The sequence below is a fragment of the Armigeres subalbatus genome, chromosome 3, assembly GCF_024139115.2.
Source record: "Armigeres subalbatus isolate Guangzhou_Male chromosome 3, GZ_Asu_2, whole genome shotgun sequence".
Lineage (NCBI taxonomy): Eukaryota > Metazoa > Arthropoda > Insecta > Diptera > Culicidae > Armigeres > Armigeres subalbatus.
The window spans coordinates 140423522-140441605 of record NC_085141.1 but is presented as its reverse complement, the minus strand read 5'-3'; the positions used below and the strand labels follow the sequence as shown (position 1 = coordinate 140441605).

The following is an 18084-nucleotide window of genomic DNA, read 5'->3' as shown; positions in this document are numbered from 1 at the left end:
ACTGACAACACTGAAGGAGTAGAAACCGGTAGAAACATGTGTTGGTAAGATTGTTATTTGGAAAATATACGGAGAATATTACAATGTAAGAAATATTTTGTAATCAGTAATTCGAATGATCATATTTAATGTAGAATAAATTCTCAGCATTGAAGCTAGTCGAAGAAGTCCTGCTGTCAATAAGTGTTCTGCCGTTCGGTGAGAGTATACACCCAACAATAATGGATTTGGATGATCCAGATCTGTGGGCTTGAGCATCAAAGGGTTAGTTGCAGACATTCTTGACATCCGATCAGCGATAAGTTTGACATAGTCTTGCTCTGCCACCATTCGTATATTTGTCCTATGTTTGTTGGGGAACCCTCAGTACATATGATTAACAATTATTCGTATAACGACACTATTTTGAATAAGCCGAATCAAAATTATGAGTGAGATTGCAGATTGATGGCTAGTTTTATGGCTGAAAAGTGTTTGCCAATTAAAATGAAAAATATATTAAGCTCTTTTAGTGGAATATATTCAACCGTCTAAGACGAGTTTAGTACTCTCCATTTAATTCCACCAATTATTTTCGATATCCTTACAGATACGTATTTCGACCACAACTGTGTGGTCGTCTTCAGTGTCTCGTACTTGACTCGACTTAGACGGTCAATTAAAATGATTAAAAACCAACCATTAACCCTAGTTTTAACAGCTATACACTCTTTGCATCTTCTGATTTATTTTGTTTTCCAAATTTCGTTTAAGTAGTTCCGACTGTACCAGTTTACATTGTTCCACTTCTCGAGACATGATGATTACAATGAAAACCTGAATAAGACAAATAAATAGCGTGTACTAAACCTAGTCACATGGCTTTATTCCAACAGAGCGTCATAACCTAGAATACTTTTCCGTTTTCCGTTCCAAACATTCGAACATGCCCTAGTATTTACAACCTTCCCAAAACGGGTTCCGTTAGCATTTCTTCTTCCTGCTGTCGTCAGTGGTGACATGGGAGAATGCAAATGAAGATGGACACTTCGAGCGCTAGTCGTGTTCAATTGATAAATATGATTTTCCTATTTTTGTCGGATTTTAATTTCGAAAGAAATTATTTTTGTCTAGCACACATTGCATTACACTTATTACATGATGTCGTTAAAAGCAACAAACATGGCTATTAGCATCCATCTTCATCAACTTTCTCCAACGGTCAATTGATTATTCTATCTAAGAGCTCCTAACTATGCTAACTGTGGCTTTCTAGTCAACTAATAATATCGTCATGGAAAATAATAATTTTAATCTGCCATGTCACAAGTGATGGCTCTCTCCTAGCAGCTCTGTATGCACGGTTGATAACTTACTGACAAGCAATGAGATTTTGGAGCACTGCCATAACTTTGTTCTGCTGCGGTTCGAGTGTAGCCTAATGTCTTTTATTCCTGTATGTCGCATTCATTCGCTCCCATTCATTCGGTTTTAAACTGCATGTTTTGTTCTGGTTTTCAATAAGTACTTTTCCCTACGGGTTTGTAAAGTATGTTTGAATTCAAGCGATTTCGCGTTATACGATCCTGTATGTTAGTAGCAAATTGTGTAGAAAAATTTGTGCAACACGTAGACACTGATCTCCTGAGCTAAATTTGTAGCGGATTCGTTGTGTTCTCTGACAGGTAAATTCTTCGCACTGGTCAAAACTTCATTCATTACTTTTGTTCAAGAAATGTGATCCATATCATTATTAATAATCAGTCTATAATTGCTGTGTGAATTCTCGCTTAACTTTTCAAAAGGACCTAAGTAACATTTTTTTCATGAATTAATTTGAATAGCGCAATCAATAGCTTTTATGTTTTTCTGTTGATTGCGCTATTCAAATTAATTCATGATAAAAATGTTACTTAGGTCCTTTTGAAAAGTTAAGCGAGAATTTTGCTCCTACTGTAAATTAAAAAGATGAGTTATTTCTTTTTGTGGATTGATGAGGTGAGTTCTTTCCATTTTTTGTTCGATCATTATCAGTAAAAATATTTTTGTTGTGTTTTTGCTTTCAGTTGCATAACAAAAATCATCCAGAAATAAATTCTAAAAGTTCGAAATAAGATTTGAACAGTTTGTGAAAATAAATTAAGGGTTAAAAAGATTCAGATTTTTCAAATTTAGATCAATTGTTTTTCTCCAAAATAAAACTAAATTATGTAGTTGTTTGTACGGTCGTGATCATAGATATAGCAGTCGTGTAATTCTGGCAGTGCTAGCACCGGAAGCGATCAGTAAGGTACCTAGACTAAGCAGACTGAACCGCACGAGGGACCGGCCTCGCGGATGTTCGTCCACCGAGCTGCTGACTAGTGAGCTCATTCGTTTTATACTAATGACGCTATCACTAACGCTAGGAGATTTGGTTTGAGCGGTGACATTTGTGTCGCTTATGTCACTGCTATTGGCGCTGGTTTCGACGGTAGTGGTGGTTGTGGTTGTGTTGGTGATGGCAAAGGGGGAAGGACTACAAGGGGTGACCTCGGTAGCATCTTGGTAACTGTCGACACCAGGGGACCCATACCATGGCAAAGCAGTGGGGTTTAGAGCGGATCCTGCAATTAAAACAGTGGTAGATAGCGGATAGAAGACGGCCACCGTGTTTTTTGGAGTGTTGGCGGGTCAGTGGGCGATAGAGAAGTAGGAAAGAGAAGGAAAATATTGCTCGATTAGTGCTGCGGTTGGTTTGTGTGCGTGTGCTGGCTGGTGCCATCGTGTATTCTTGTTTAACGATGGGATTGGTAACTGGAACCCTTCTGGTGGATTATTGTAGTGGAAAATATTGTATTGGGAAGGGTTCCAGAAGGCAGAAGAGGAAGATTTCATGCAACTATATACTACCTAGAAATACGGCAGAATGGCAGAAACACACATGGAAATACTAATTGAAGTGATTGTTACAATGTGTGAATAGTGTGACGTCAAAAACGGAATTTTGATTAATGTCTAATGAAAATCGATAGAAGATAATGGAGGTTGATGAACTCCTGGAAATCCCTTTATGATTCCACAATTCAGTTGTTTATGAAAATACAAAACACAGACCTAGATGAATACACACGGGTGCACAAACATTGAGTTAAAGGTTAGACATAGCAAAACATGCAGTCATTTGTTAGTACTGCCTAGTGGCATATTAGAGTAGTGTACGTTTGGTATTTATTGGTTAAATAACATTAACTTAGCTTCACAATAATGCTGTTAAGATTTTTGTTTGTGCGGCGCTGGATTGAAGTCTCAAAATGGCCTTTGAGACATCTGACTACCAGTAATCTACTGTTCAACATAGCTGTTGGAGATGGTTCTGGGTCATTTGGCATAAAGTCATTTGGCATAACGCCATTTGGCATAAAGGACATTTGGCATAATGGTCATTTGGCATAACGGACAATTGGCATAATTTTGTACTGCAAGAAAAGAGTGGATCATTTGGAATAACGGACATTTGATATAATTTCGAACTGTGAAAGCCAAAGGGATATGTCATGTATTGTTTAGCGTAGATAAAGTACCCAAGCAACCAAAAGTTCGGATAACAGTACATTTCTGGGTTAAGGTGATTATAGAATGAAGCCAGAAATCGGCCATTTTGTAAACCACGTGCTTTTCCAATATTTTTTTCTAGAGCACGAGATGAAAGAACCATAACAGGTATGGGGCTGAAATAATGGTAGATCGTTTGCTTAGTTATGCTGAACAATCATAATTTGAGTTTCGGGACTGTACGAAAACTATTACGTCAGATTTGGGGTTTTGGAAATGTATGCAGATAAACGTGTGGTGAATTTGAAATTCACCACGGGCTTCATTCTATAATCACCTTAATCAGCTCCAAGAGGGATCCTGAATAGGATTCTCTTCAGCTCACTTTTTAAGCAGTTAACCGAACTATCAAGTTCACATTAAGTTATTTTCAAGCTTCTAAAGTGGACATCAAAGTTCACAAAAAGTTCGGTGAGAGTCCTGTATAACATGCTATTCAGCTAGACAATGTACTTAAAGTGTACTTTATAGAATAAAATAAAAACCACAAGGCGATGTGCTGTAAGAACTATTTTCAATTTTTTTCAATGATTATTCGCTAGAACGTAGATGATGTTTTTATTTAGGATGCGAGACTCCATGTGACGATACGCCTACCACAAGTATTGAATCCTCCAATCCTTCTCTATAATCCGGGATGCGTACCACTGCTCCATACGGCCGACATGTAAAGTGGCAAAATTTTACTTCATGGGTTGATTTCATATATGACACTTGTGTCAAAGTTCATCATTAGTTCAATTAGGATAAAATGTGAACTAGAAAGTTTGTATAATGTCAAGGTCGCACTTAATGTGAACTTTATGTCACAAAAAGTTCATACCGAACTGATTCTGAAATTGAAAGTTCACAAAAAGTTCGTATGGAGCTTGATTCTGAACTTTAAAGTTTATAATAAGTTCATGTGGACCCGATTGGCGGCTTTGAACAGTTTGACGTTTCACTCACCATTGCCTCAAGCCGGGCAAGCGCCTTTATTTTAAAGAAGGAATCGCATCCACCATTGTCATAATCCGGGCAAGCGCCTACTTTTAAAGAAGGGATCACATTCACCATTGCCTCGGTCCGGGAAAGCACCATTGTCATAATCTGGGCAAACGCCTACATTTAAAGAAGGGATCAACGCATCCTCCATTGCTATAATCCATGCAAGCGCATACTTTTAAAGAAGAGATCGCATCTACCATGACCTTAATCCGGGCAAGCACCAGCTTTTAAAAAGAGATCATATCCTCCATTGCCATAATCCGGGCAAGCACTTACTTTTAAAGAAAAGATCACATCCTCCATTGCCATAATCCGGCCACGCGCCTACTTTTAAAGAAGGGATTACATCCATTATTACTCTAATCGGGGCATGCGCCTACTTTTGCACTGTTTTTATATTGTTATCGACGGGTGTTATCATAGTCACCATTTAGCGAACGCAAAGTGCCAAATGTCCGTTATGCCAAAAGACCCTCACTTTTGACGCTGGTCACAATTATGCCAAATTTCCGTTATGCCAAATGACCATTATGCCAAGTGGCCTTTATGCCAAATGGCGTTATGCCAAATGTTTTTATGCCAAATGGCCCGCTCCCGTTGGAGATGGTACCGTGAAGACCGAAAATTGTTCACCTCATGAGATATCAGTGAGTTGAAAGGTAATTAATTTATAAATAATTAATTTTATCCAACCCATATAATTGTCAGTAAGCTTTTTGGCCATTGAAATGATTTGCGGGCTTTCGAATAAAACAACACATTTAAAAACAAATCGCCACCCAGCAAAGGCGGAATTCCAGGTACCATTTGTATGCTCGCTGACCATAATTGACCTTTTCCGTCAAAAAGTTTTAACCCTGTCTTTCCCACGACTTTTTTCAAAGGGTTCAAGGAAGGAATCATCTGTGGGAAGAATGCTAGAACAAAAGTTGTTTGGCATAGCTAAAATTAGTGGAAAACGAAAAAAAAAAAGTTTTTGATTGTAAATCATTAGTTACTTGAATGTTTTCAATAGTTTCACTATTCTTACTCATAATTGATTATATTTACAGTCTAATGGAACCATAAAGTTGTGCCAAATACTGCTTTTTGTTGTTGAAATAATTCGATGAATGTTGGAAAGTGCATAATTTGATGGAGCTCCACAGCTACCATGGGAAGGAAAGGGTCAATCGCTCAATCGATTCTTTATTTTATTTAAGGCCAACATTCCCAAAAACAAAAAATCGAAAGATTGGCCTAACATTTTCCTGACTTTGAACGAACATCGGGTAAATTTTTCAGACCGGTTAACAAGTGCAGCACTTTTTCGGTTTTTGTTTTCAATTTTTAAAATAGTGCGAGGCTTCAAAAAATATTGGTTCTTTGGGAAAGTCAAACTTAAATTAGCCAAAAAATCGACTGATACAGTAAAACGAGATACAATTTTTGACGCGAAAGGTCAATTCTCGACCAACATTTGAAAATGGCGTAACAGCCAAAATTTATTCGGTAAAAATAGCTCCCAATAAATCGCGTAAAAACATCAGCATATTTCTAGTATTGCTCTTTTCACAATTGTTTAGCTTTCTGTGATAATCCTTCTCACCCCGTTTTCGAACTTCGCACTGTCAACCGCTTTGAGACGATGATGAAAACAAACTATTTTTATTGTTGACTATCGAATTTGCTGATTGTCAGATGCAAGGCCAATCAAAGTAAGGTATTTCAAAATAAATATTGTATGGAAAAATTAGATAACCTTACTCTGCAGTAACCTTGACGCACTGCGAAATCGAGTGCGAGATTCGACTGTGATAATCATTTATTCTGGGTAAGTCTAAACAGGAGTAAATGTCGCAATATACCCCAAAGACACTTTAAACAAAGACAGAAAATGTTCCAATTGAAATTCCAAATTTACTGTCAGTGCAGTGTCATTCCAAGCGAGCAAGGGACCTGTCATTCTAGAAAATAATGCGTAACATTTGGTAGTGGCCATTTCAAAGACATGTTTTAATTATTATTTTGTTATTTTTTGACGATTTTAGGCTAATCAACCTCAACAAATGGTTGAAAATGCAGTTTACTTGTTTATAGTGAATTCTCAACCCGGTTTGGGTTGGTGAACGCGATAATTCGCGATTCATTGTTTTTAAATCATGGAAATGTTGTGGACCAATTTGAAAAAGTAGTAGTGTATAAAAAAAATCCTTCGTACGTTTATTTCTCGAGGAATTGATCAGGGATTTTTCCAAGAATTTCTCAATGTTGTAGATGAAAATTTATTGTGGCTTTTTTTCTGAACTAAAATTAGGGTAAAGTGCCTAATAGTGGACCCCCAACCAATAGTGGACCCTCCAGCCATTTTTGCATTATTACTGCACAGTGTCAACATTTTGCTATAAAATTCTATCGGGAGAACCTACCTTCCAGTCCTATGATTTGATTACATGCATTGGAAATGCTATGGAAAGTAAAATTAAATGATGTTTTACCTTTCTATCAAAAATAAGCACGAGAGTGTTCATTATAGGAATATTTTGGGGGGTCATATTAGGGAAGAAGAACGTCCCGAAACGGGACATGAAAATCAAATGAAGTGTCGACTATAGGGAAAAAATTTCCAATTATGGACCCCCAGGGGGTCTACTATAGAGCGAATTTCAACGAATAACGTCGTGTATTTGGGTGTTTTATATATGTATCGTGAAAAAGGGATGCAGAGCTTGTTGCTAGATATCAAGCAGAGTTAATATGTTGAAAATTTCTAAGCCTTATGACAGGAAGAGCAAAACTCCACTACTAGGGGGTCCACTATTGGGCATTTTACCCTAATTGCCTTACAACTTACCGGATTTGAATCGAATTTATCGTCCGGTATCATCCATCATGAAAACAAGAACCAACAGGGAACAGGACACCGATTATAGCATTGAAACATTTGAAATCATCTTTTTTTTAATCTTTATTTAGGTGTTTTTTTTAAATTCTAGATTAAGTTCAAAACACCGGTGAAATCATCTTAAAATCATCCGAAATATCTGAGAATCATCTGCATAAACACGTGCGGCCATAATGTTAGTTTCCTGATTCGGTCGAAGGCGCACATTTCGAGATATGACAATCATTTTGAAATGAACAAATGAAGCTTTTTTCATGCAAACATGCAATGAATGTTGCTCCTTCAATATTTTAAAGATCATAATTTGTAAACCTATTTTGTTGTACGGATGATTTGCACCTAAAAATACTTTAAAAAAAAGTCTCAAAAAGACTATCCATATCTGATTTATTTAATGAATATATTCCACATGTCCTCTATAAAAAAATATATATATTCCAGTATCCTTATAGAAGTTCCTCCCAAATTTTCTCAATCTACTGTTTTGGGAGTTACTATCCATCGTGAATTCCAACGGTGTTTCTTGAGAGTTTCCGACAAACGTTGCTAAAAAATTCCCAAAAGTCCCATTAGTTTTTCCAGTTATTTTTTTATAGTAGTACTTCTAACACATTCCCTCAGAGATCATCAAAAATTTTGCCAAATTTTACACTATCATAATAAATGATTGTCTATTCAGACTTTTCAATAAAATTTGGCTTTAATTTTTACGCAACTTTGTGTAATATTTATAGCAAACGTGCGGTAATTGGGTTTTATTCAGTTGGAGCGCTTTTATATTAAGGCTTTGCATAAGAACTATACTCTATCCAGGTTTTTGAATCGGCTGTTGGATCAGCAATATTATTAGATTCCGACCAAAATCCAACGATTTTACGGACGGTATCCTTCAGAATGTATGTTTCTGGCTCTCGAACGGTATCTTTATGAGCTTCTGAACGGATTTTTTTGGAATTTTGTATGGAATCCGTTTTGGAATTTCGAATGGAATTCTTTAGAGCTTCTTATCAAAATTGTTTTTGATTTTCGAAAGAAAAGATTCTGTTCGGAATCCCAAAAGGATTCTACGGACGGTATCCTTCATAATGTATTTTTCTGGCTTTCGAACGGAATCTTTATGAGCTTCTGAACGGATTTTTTTGGAATTTCGAATGGAATCCGTTTTGGGATTTTGAATGGAATTCGAAAAAACTTCTGATCAAAATTGTTTTTGATTTTCGAAAGTAATCATAGAAGGATTCCGTTAAGATTCTTTTAGGAATTCCAAAAAGTTCCACTCGGAGGCTCATAAGAATTCCGTTCGAATGCCTAGAAAGATTTCTTTAAGAAGCACATCAAGCTTCGGTTCAGCAACTTAAAAGAACTTCGCTTCGAACGGAATCCTTTTGAGCTTCCGAATTATTTTGTGCTGGCAATTTTTGAAGGATATTTTTGGAATTCCAGAATAATTCTCCCAGAATTTTATGATTTTTTTTCCGGAATCTCAAAAGATTCTATTGGAAATAGAATAATGGAACAACGAAAAGAGGAAGGAGTATCGGCTGAGTACGGGGAAGGGTCATTTGGGCGAAACCCATTCGGCTGAACGCCATTCGGCCAAATGCCACTAGGACGAACAGACCATTAGGCCGCAACCTATTAGGCCGAAACACATTAGGCCGAAACCCATCTGGCCGAAAGGGTCGTTTGGCCGAATGGGTCATTTGGCCGAAAGGGTTGTTTGGCCTAATAGGACATTTGACCGAATAGGTCATTTAGCCGAATAGTTCATTTGAAAAATGAGAAATAAGAAATGAGTAGATAGACGTCTCATTTCTCACTCTTCATTTATCACTTCTCGCTGCAAAAAAAGAGAAGCGAAAAGTGAGTAGTGAGGGAGTGGGGAGTGAGAAGTGAGAGGTCTCTCTTCTTACTCCTTATTTCTCACCTCTCGCTGTCAAATGTGAAAAGCGCGAAGTGCGTTGTGAGACGTCTCACTACTAACTTCGCGCTTCTCACTTTTGACAGTGAGAAGAAAAAAATGGAAAGAGAAAAGAGAGACGTCTTACTTTTCACTCCTCATTTATCACTTCTCTCTGCAAAAAAAAAAGCGCAAAGTGAGTGGTGAGATGTTCCACTACTCACTTCGCTAAAAAGTGAGAAGCGCGAAGTGAGTAGTGAGACGTCTCACTACTCACTTTGCGCTTCTCACTTTTGACAGCGCGAGAAGAGATAAAGGAAGAGTGAGAAGTGAAACGTCTCACTTCTCACTACTCATTTCTCACTTCTCACTGTAAAAAAAGAGGAGAACCAAATGAGTAGTGAGACGTCTCACTACTTACTTGTCGCTTGTCACTTTTTACATTGAGAAGCTATAGAAGTTATACTCACTTTGCGCTTCTCACTTTTTACTCCGAAAAGTGATAAATGAGATGTCTCACTTCTCACTCCTTACTGCAAAAACTGAGTAAAGCGAAGTGGGTAATGAGACGTCTCACTACTCATTTCGCACTTCTCACTTTTACAGTGAGAAAAGAAAAATGAAGAGTGAGAAGTGAAACGTCTCTCTTCTCATTCCTAATTTCTCACTTTTCAAATGAACTATTCAGCCAAATGTCCTATTCGGCCAAAGGACCCTTTCGGCCAAATGACCCTCTCGGCCAAATGACCCATTCAGAAAACGACCCATTCGGCCACACGACCCTTTCGGCCAAACGACTTTTTCTGACCAAAGACCTTCTTCTTCTTCTTCTTTTTCTTATTGGCATTACATCCCCACACTGGGACAGAGCCGCCTCGCAGCTTAGTGTTCATTAAGCACTTCCACAGTTATTAACTGCGAGGTTTCTAAGCCAGGTTACCATTTTTGCATTCGTATATCATGAGGCTAGCACAATGATACTTTTATGCCCAGGGAAATCGAGACAATTTCCAATCCGAAAATTGCCTAGACCGGCACCGGGAATGGAACCCAGCCACCCTCAGCATGGTCTTGCTTTGTAGCCGCGCATCTTACCGCACGGCTAAGGAGGGCCCCATTGACCATTTCGGCCAAATGACCCTTTCGGTCAAATGACCCTTTCGGCCAAATGACCCTTTGGAGCAAAGTATCTTTTCGGCCAAATGACTTTTTCGGTCAAATGAATCTATCGGCCGAACAACCCTTTCGGCCTAGCGACCACTTCGGCCTAGTGACCCTTCCGGCCAAATGACCCTTTCGGCCAAATTACCCTTCCGGCCAAATTACCCTTTCGGCCAAACGACCCTTTCGACCAAACGACCCTTTCGGCCAAATGACCCTTTTGGCCAAAATACCCTTTAGGCCAAATGACCCTTCCGACCATATTATTATAATCTTTATTAAAGAGATTTTTAGCCCAAGGCTAGTTCACCTCCGATAAATGTCATTTGTTCGAAGGCCACTAGGCGGAAAGTTGTTTGGCCGTACATATATTTGGCCGAACAGACCATTAGGCCGAAAGCGTCATTCGTACGAAAGGATCATTTGGCCGAAAGGGGAATTTGACCGACAGTGTCATTTGGCCGAAAGGGTCATTTGTTCGAAAGGGTCATGTGTATTTATTTCCCAATTCTCACTTTGAAAAGTGAGTAGTGCGAAGTGAGAAGTGAGACGTCTTACTACTCGCTTCTTACTCCTCATTTTTCACAGTGAGGAGTAAGAAATTAGGGGTGAGAAGTGAGACGTCTCCATTCTCAATCCTTTCTCACTTCTCATTGTAACAAGTGAGAAGCACGAAGTGAGTAGTGAGACGCCCCATCACCCTTTTCACACTACTCAATTTTTACAGTGAGAAATGAGGAGTGAGACGTCTCATTTCTCACTTATTACTGAAAAAATAAGAAGCGTGAAGTGGGGAGTGAGATATCTCACTACTTACTTCGCGCTTCTCACTTTTTACAGTGAGAAGTAAGAGATGAGGAATGAAAAGTGAGGTGTCTCACTACTCAATTCTCATTTTTCACTGCTCACTGTAAAAAGCGAGTAGTGAGAATTGAGAAGTTTATCACAGTGAGAATCGAGAAGTGAGGAGTGAGAAGTGAGACGTCTCACTACTCACTTCGCGCTCCTCACTTTTTACAATGAGAAGTTATAGGGTTGCTAGTAAATATATACATTTGGATGAATTCTTAAAACTTACTACTCCACAGAAGTTCTACTCCATGGAGGTGCCAACGAAATTAGAAGCACTTGGGAAGAAAATGCAGGTGGGGCCAGAGTCAGCTACATAAGTCAGAATATTCCTCGGAACAACAATTTTGCCAAATTTGTCGTGGTGTTGATTTTTTACACCTCGATCTAGCATCTGTTAACAAACGGGACGAAGTGGTTATTGAGCCGCACACACATATTCTGAAAATCGATGTTTATCATAAGCCGTTGATTTTCCTTCTTCCACCAATCATTTAAGAACATGCAGTCCGACAGTATGATATGTTCGTCACAGTTTGTAGTCAAATATCAGATGTTGGAATTCTCTGCTTTATGATTGTTTTGCAGATTCTGTGACGACATCTGCCACATTATCCGTGAACATGTTCCGCGGAGAAATCGATGCGTAAGTCACGCGATACTTAACCTTGATAGAACATCAAGCCCAGAACATTCAGAAATAGGTTACACAAATGTCTAAAACACTATTTCAAGCACTGATCCAAATAAAATTCTCTCGTAATTCGAATAGTGAACACGAGTATACACAGCTGCATGAAATCGGGCTTTCCACTATGTCACTAGTTGCCGAAAATTCCGAAAAAAAATAGCAAATCATCTGGCAGAAATTGCCGGTGTGTAGGATCACGTTACAACTTCAGTCTCAGATGAGGTACTTGACATAATAATCAAATATGAGTCTCTATTGATGAAGTCTGTAGGCGGCTCTCTGATTTGAACTTTAAAAAAGACCCAGGTCCCACCGGCGTCCCACCAGTTTTCGTGAATCATTCTCTTCGACCGTCCATTATCTTTGGTGGACAATTCTCCGAAATGTGGATGCCGACAGCAATCAAACCAACTTATAAGACTGGAAGTTTAAACAACGCCTTAAACTTTCGAGATATTGCGGTTACTGGGCTGTTTGTCGATAGTTCTTGAATGTGTTGTCCACTTTGTAGGAAACTCCATACACCAGCACGGGTTTGTTAGAAACCGTTCAACTACGATTAACCTAACTTCGTTTGTAACCTGCATAAAAAACAAGTAAGAGAAATCATGGCAGGTAGGATGAAGTCAATATCTTTTTCGGAAAGTGCCCCTCGATCTGATTCTTGTGAAACTGCGAAAAATGACACATTGGGATTGGATAATTCCCTGGCTGCGATCGTACTTGACTTCTCATCTCCCATTTTTTAGAGCTGAACGCTATGAGTCAGAAATGAGTGTCAACGCTGGTAAATATAAAACAGCGTTTGCTCAACTCACGATCAGCATTGGTATTGCAAACAATAGAACGTGTGGGTTCCATACAGAAAGTATTCTCATCGATAGCAAAGTTGATTTCAATTAGCACATTATGGTTACCCCGTTACCATTATGGGGCCCTCCTTAGCCGTGCGGTAAGACGCGCGGCTACAAAGCAAGACCATGCTGAGGGTGGCTGGGTTCGATTCGCCGGTCTAGGCAATTTTCGGATTGGAAATTGTCTCGACTTCCCTGGGCATAAAAGTATCATCGTGCTAGCCTCATGATATACGAATGCAAAAATGGTAACTTGGCTTAGAAACCTCGCAGTTAATAACTGTGGAAGTGCTTAATGAACACTAAGCTGCGAGGCGGCTTTGTCCCAGTGGGGGATGTAATGCCAATAAGAAGAAGAAGAAGAAGAAGGTTACTCCGTCGATGGTATTTGCACTGCTCAGATTTTTGCGTAGAGTTACTGAATCTTGTAATGAAGTCTACGATCTGAAATTAATTTTCCGTGAAATAGTTGGAAGTATTGTAAAGTATGAAGTTCAAGCCTAAGATCAGATTCAATCCGATGTAATTGACAATGGAAAGATCGGACTAGGCCTCCTCCGTATGAAAACCACTGCAAGTTAATTAATCTTAGCACATAAAGCTCTAGACGTATTCAATCATGCTCTGTGTCCTTTACTTCGCAACGTTTACTTTTTAACGACGTTTACAGTATCAACGCTTTTGATATAAGACGACAAACCGATTTTGGAGAGAAAAATTAAGTAAAGTTACAATCAGGTTCAGATTCAAAAGTGCACTCAAATGTCAATAATACGAGTGCGAAATACGCGGACAGCTTTAGTTGACCCCAAAAGAAAGGTGAATGGAAAACATTGATAGTTATAACACCGAGGATGATTGTGTGTGAAATATGATGCTCAAGTAGGGAACATTCTGCAATACGGTCTTGAATGTGCACAGTTTGACATTCCTCCAAGCGATGACAACCATATCAAGCAGAAAATTTGATGATGATGTGTGCAAGAGAAAAGAGGAAATTAGTACAAGAAGAATGGAATAGATCTGCAGATGACGTTAACCTTATGTGCATGTAATATTAATCACTTCCTCAATCACTGGCTGATTAATACACAAACTCTGCTAGAATACCACTCCAAACACAGGCAGCATGCGCGTTAGTCCACACCATTCCGCCTTATACTACCGAAGTCATTCTACACTTTTGCTCTAATTTTGTACAAACTCTACTATATCTATGATCAGAAACCGGCCAAAGTAAGTATAGTGATGAAACTAAACAAAATCAAAACAAAACCGATACTCGAGCTACATGGAAAATGAGAAATAGAAAACATAAAACCAAAAAAATAGCGACCACGCCGGTCACCATTCTAAAATCAACGATTTACAGAGCTGTTCGCTTTCAGAAATCCATATCATCCAAATCTTCCTCATCCACGAAGTTCAAAGATTGACCAGTGAGATTAATGTTACCTTCGTCGAGATCGTCCTCCTCGATGAGTTCGGCTGACGTGAGCACCAGATCGTCCGTCTCGAGTTCGGCCTCGAGGTCATCTTCCGATTGCGAGGTATCGTCGAGGCTGGCCGGCGTCGTTACCGGGAGACTCGGTGTGACCGTCGGCGGCACCGTACCCACCGACCTTAGCACAGGTGCCCTCCTCGCCGGGCTCATTTTCGCCCTACCCTTCAGAATTGATGGCACTGTACTGCTGCTACTACTACTACTGCTTGAGCTACTACTGCTACTACTACTAGTGTTCTGCTGCTGATGTTTGGCTTTCTTGTTGGCATTGGGGCCTCCACCCCCGCCGCCTCCGCCCGGACCCTTCTTGGGCTTCTTATTATTGATACTATGTACATTGGAAGGAGTATTTTTCGAGTTGACTTTCTTCATCACCTTCTTCTTCGGGCCTGCACCCGCGGCCTGCACTCCTAAATTTGGTACGTTCGCTTGGCTCGCACCTGGGCGATTGCTACTACTGCTACGACTAATACTTAAACTATTTGCACTGTTTGGACTGCCACTGGAACTACTACTACTACTACTACTGCTACTACTACTAACACTAACAACACAATCGCCGTCCTCCGGGCTGCACTTTTGACTCCTCGCTTGCCCTGGGGGCTTTTTCCTACCACTATTTGTACCTATGCTACCACCCTGCGGCCTAAAGCAGTGCTCCCCCGCCGGTTCGTCTTCTCGGCATTTTCGCCGCTTCTTCTTCTTTTTTCGCATGGTGTCTTTGCTGTCTTTATCTTTGTTGCCACCGGCGGTGCCTATCGCTTGCGATCCGGCTCCGGATGGTCCGCCTGTTTTGGCCAGACCGCACACTGCCCGAGGCCGCATATCTTTCACTGTGAGGTCCTGCAGTGCCCGACCCGTTTCGCACAGTTGCTTCAGGCCGTGACGAACGTGGTTCGCACCGAATAGTCTCGAAATCAATCGCTCCACGCGATCGTGAGCTACGGTTTGGGTAAGCGCTTTCGTGTAGGTCGCCAGTTTGCCCAGCGTTCGGTTGATCGGGATCTGGATCTTGCGCGGTTGGCCGGTTTTGTTCAGCGCCAGGTACAGCGTTCGACGAGAGTTGGAGTGTTGCGTCGAGCTGTAGGTGTTGTAGTGGTGCTGCTCCATTTGCTCGTTGAAGACGCAGTCATCGGTAAAGTCTTTCTGTATTTAGAAGGGATAGAGAAAGGAAAGACAATATTTTCATTAGTTCGACAACAATATATAAGTATGTGGTTGGACAATCCTAACTCAAATACGTATTTCCTAATCATTCGAGACAGAGAAAAGGCAAGCCTTTTACACATTTAAAGACCTAATGACCCTCATTTTACCCATGTTATCGAATCGTTCGCGGCCCATAGGACGATTAACTTCCTCAAATTTCGCAATGGTTTAATTCAACACCAATTGAAAGCAGGCGTAGACCCGCTCGTTCAAACATACGCACTCTCATCATCCCGTCATCCTTCATCACCTTTTTTTGCTGCCCGAGGCAGCCTTCGAAACCACGCAAAGTTTTGAATCGATTCGTAGCACAAAACGAGCCCTGTCATGACTAGTCAATCAATCAAAATTACTCACTGCTCGCTTGGCAACTGACAATTCGGTGCGAGAAACGCGTCGCACTGTGGCAAACGCACTTCTATTGTGGGGTCTTCAGCAATTACAATAGACTGTCATCTCCGTCGACAAAGTTGAGTTGAGCGCAATCCGGTCGTTGATTTCAATTTCAGCTCGGCCGCAAACCATTTAAAAGGTGGCGTCGCCTATATTTTCAGCGACAACAAAGCCGTCCATCCTCGGAATGGACCTCGCCTCGGGAGTTGAAGCGTCTAGTTTTCACTTTCCGTGCTAACCATTCGCGTGTTCCCAACAGAATACATGTGTCGGAAACAAGTTTTATTGCCTAATTTAATTACCGCATCCAACGCCGCGTCGTCGTAGGCACCGCAAGAAGCTACCGAGCTGCCTGCGCGGCCAGTAGCCGTTCGGAGTGTTGAGGAGCCACTGGCGGCGCTCAGCTCTTTTGGACTTCTTTGCATGTTTGCATTTTATGAGCGGGAATTAAGCGGGAATAGTGCCACCATGATTGGACTATCAATCAATCAAGCAGTGAGGTCTGGCCCCGGGTCCGACCGAGCTTCAATCTTCACAGCCGCATATCTCCACGGGGTGGTCAGTTGTCGCTCATGTTCGCGCATTGATCACGTCGCCGTCTTCGGCGGCGGTGGCGTCAAAATGCTAACTATGTGCGTGTGCCACTTCTGTCTGTTCGAACTGCCATCAGCAGTGGCGGTGTTGGGGAAATTCTGCCGATCGTTGATTGATTATCGCGGTCAGTAATGGGTCAACGCAATCAATCGCGCGTGTACTCAGTGAATCAAGTTTACTGTAGTTTGATGTCTTCTATTTTTCACCATTGATGAATGACTGACAACGAGACTTTATTGAAAGATGTCATTTCTGTACTTCGATTTTTGCGACAATCATTTTTGTCTTCGTCTCCACCTTCTGCCTTGATGTGGAATTGTAATTTGCTTTTGAAGGATTTTTCCACCAAATTTAAGGATTAACCAAACACTTGTCGGATATTAGGAATTGGGTGACATTCTTGTTTATGCCAACTAAGTTAAATGGAAGTGCAATCCGATTTAACATGATTTTTCGAAAGTCACAACAAATAAGAATAGTGGTGGATTACAATTCAACAAGAAATTAAAGCATTACAAAATACGGGGTAAGAAAATAAAAAAAGATTTAGCAGATTGAAAAATGGGCCATAGAACTGTAGAATAAATATTTGAATTCTAGTTTGAATAAACTGTTTGTACTGTATTTTTTCAGCGATGAGATAAATACTTCCAAACCAACGACGGTGTCTATTATTGTTTGCTGAGAGGAGAATAAAGCATGGTAACGATCGCACTAAAATATTCTTCAGTGTTCCTGAAGGATAGTTCAAAGGATCGTAATGTATCGTCTTCATTCATTCATTTATTTAGTTTACATCTAAACAGATAACACTGAATATACAATTTGAAGCCACAATACACGGTTCGAGGTCGCATCTCTCCATCCTTGAATGCGCCCCACGCATTTGCTAAAAGATGTTCAGTTATAGCTCTTTGCACTATTCTTCAGCTCTCTTCATTTAACAGTTCATGAAAAAAAGCAGGATTATGAAGAAACTTCTGATTAAGGTCCCTCCTCACGGAATCCAAGTTTCAAAGTGCTTGCGTTTTCGGGGGCACACCACTCGATACGGAGGCGGCGCACAACTGTCATTTTTGTTGATTTAGCTTTGCTGCGTCGCAGCATGCGTGAAAAAATAAAAATTACAGTTGTGCGTTGCTTCCGTATCGAGTGGTGTGCCCCCGAAAACGCGAGCAAACTTGCATTCCGTGAGGAATGACCTTAAGCTCCTGAAATGAACGTTTGTCTGAATATCTTCTGGTAGAATCGATTTTTAGATTCTTGATATTTTTTCTTGAAAACTAATTGTATATTTAAATATTTTGGAAAAATAGAAATATAAATAGTGGATACGTGAGCATCCCTAATATTTAATCCTTATTAGCCTGAGCGATGGAAAAATTAAATTGCTGCCATTTTGTCTTCTTTATCGTATCGGTCTGGTCACTATCTATCACTTCTCTGCTCGTACAGATCCTAAAATTCAGAATACTAATTTTGACT

The 18084-nt window shown here is 40.2% G+C and overlaps 1 protein-coding gene across 1 annotated transcript; it reads right to left on the bottom strand.

Annotated features, from left to right (window-relative positions):
• Nucleotides 1-1924: 1924 nt before the first annotated feature.
• Nucleotides 1925-16430, bottom strand: LOC134222018 (uncharacterized protein DDB_G0271670). The gene is made up of 3 exons (XM_062701173.1): nt 16308-16430; nt 14355-15549; nt 1925-2585 (listed from the first exon to the last, which is right to left on the bottom strand). The coding sequence occupies exons 1-3, from the start codon at nt 16428-16430 to the stop codon at nt 2212-2214; spliced, it is 1692 nt and encodes a 563-aa protein (XP_062557157.1). The 3' UTR covers nt 1925-2211.
• Nucleotides 16431-18084: the final 1654 nt, after the last annotated feature.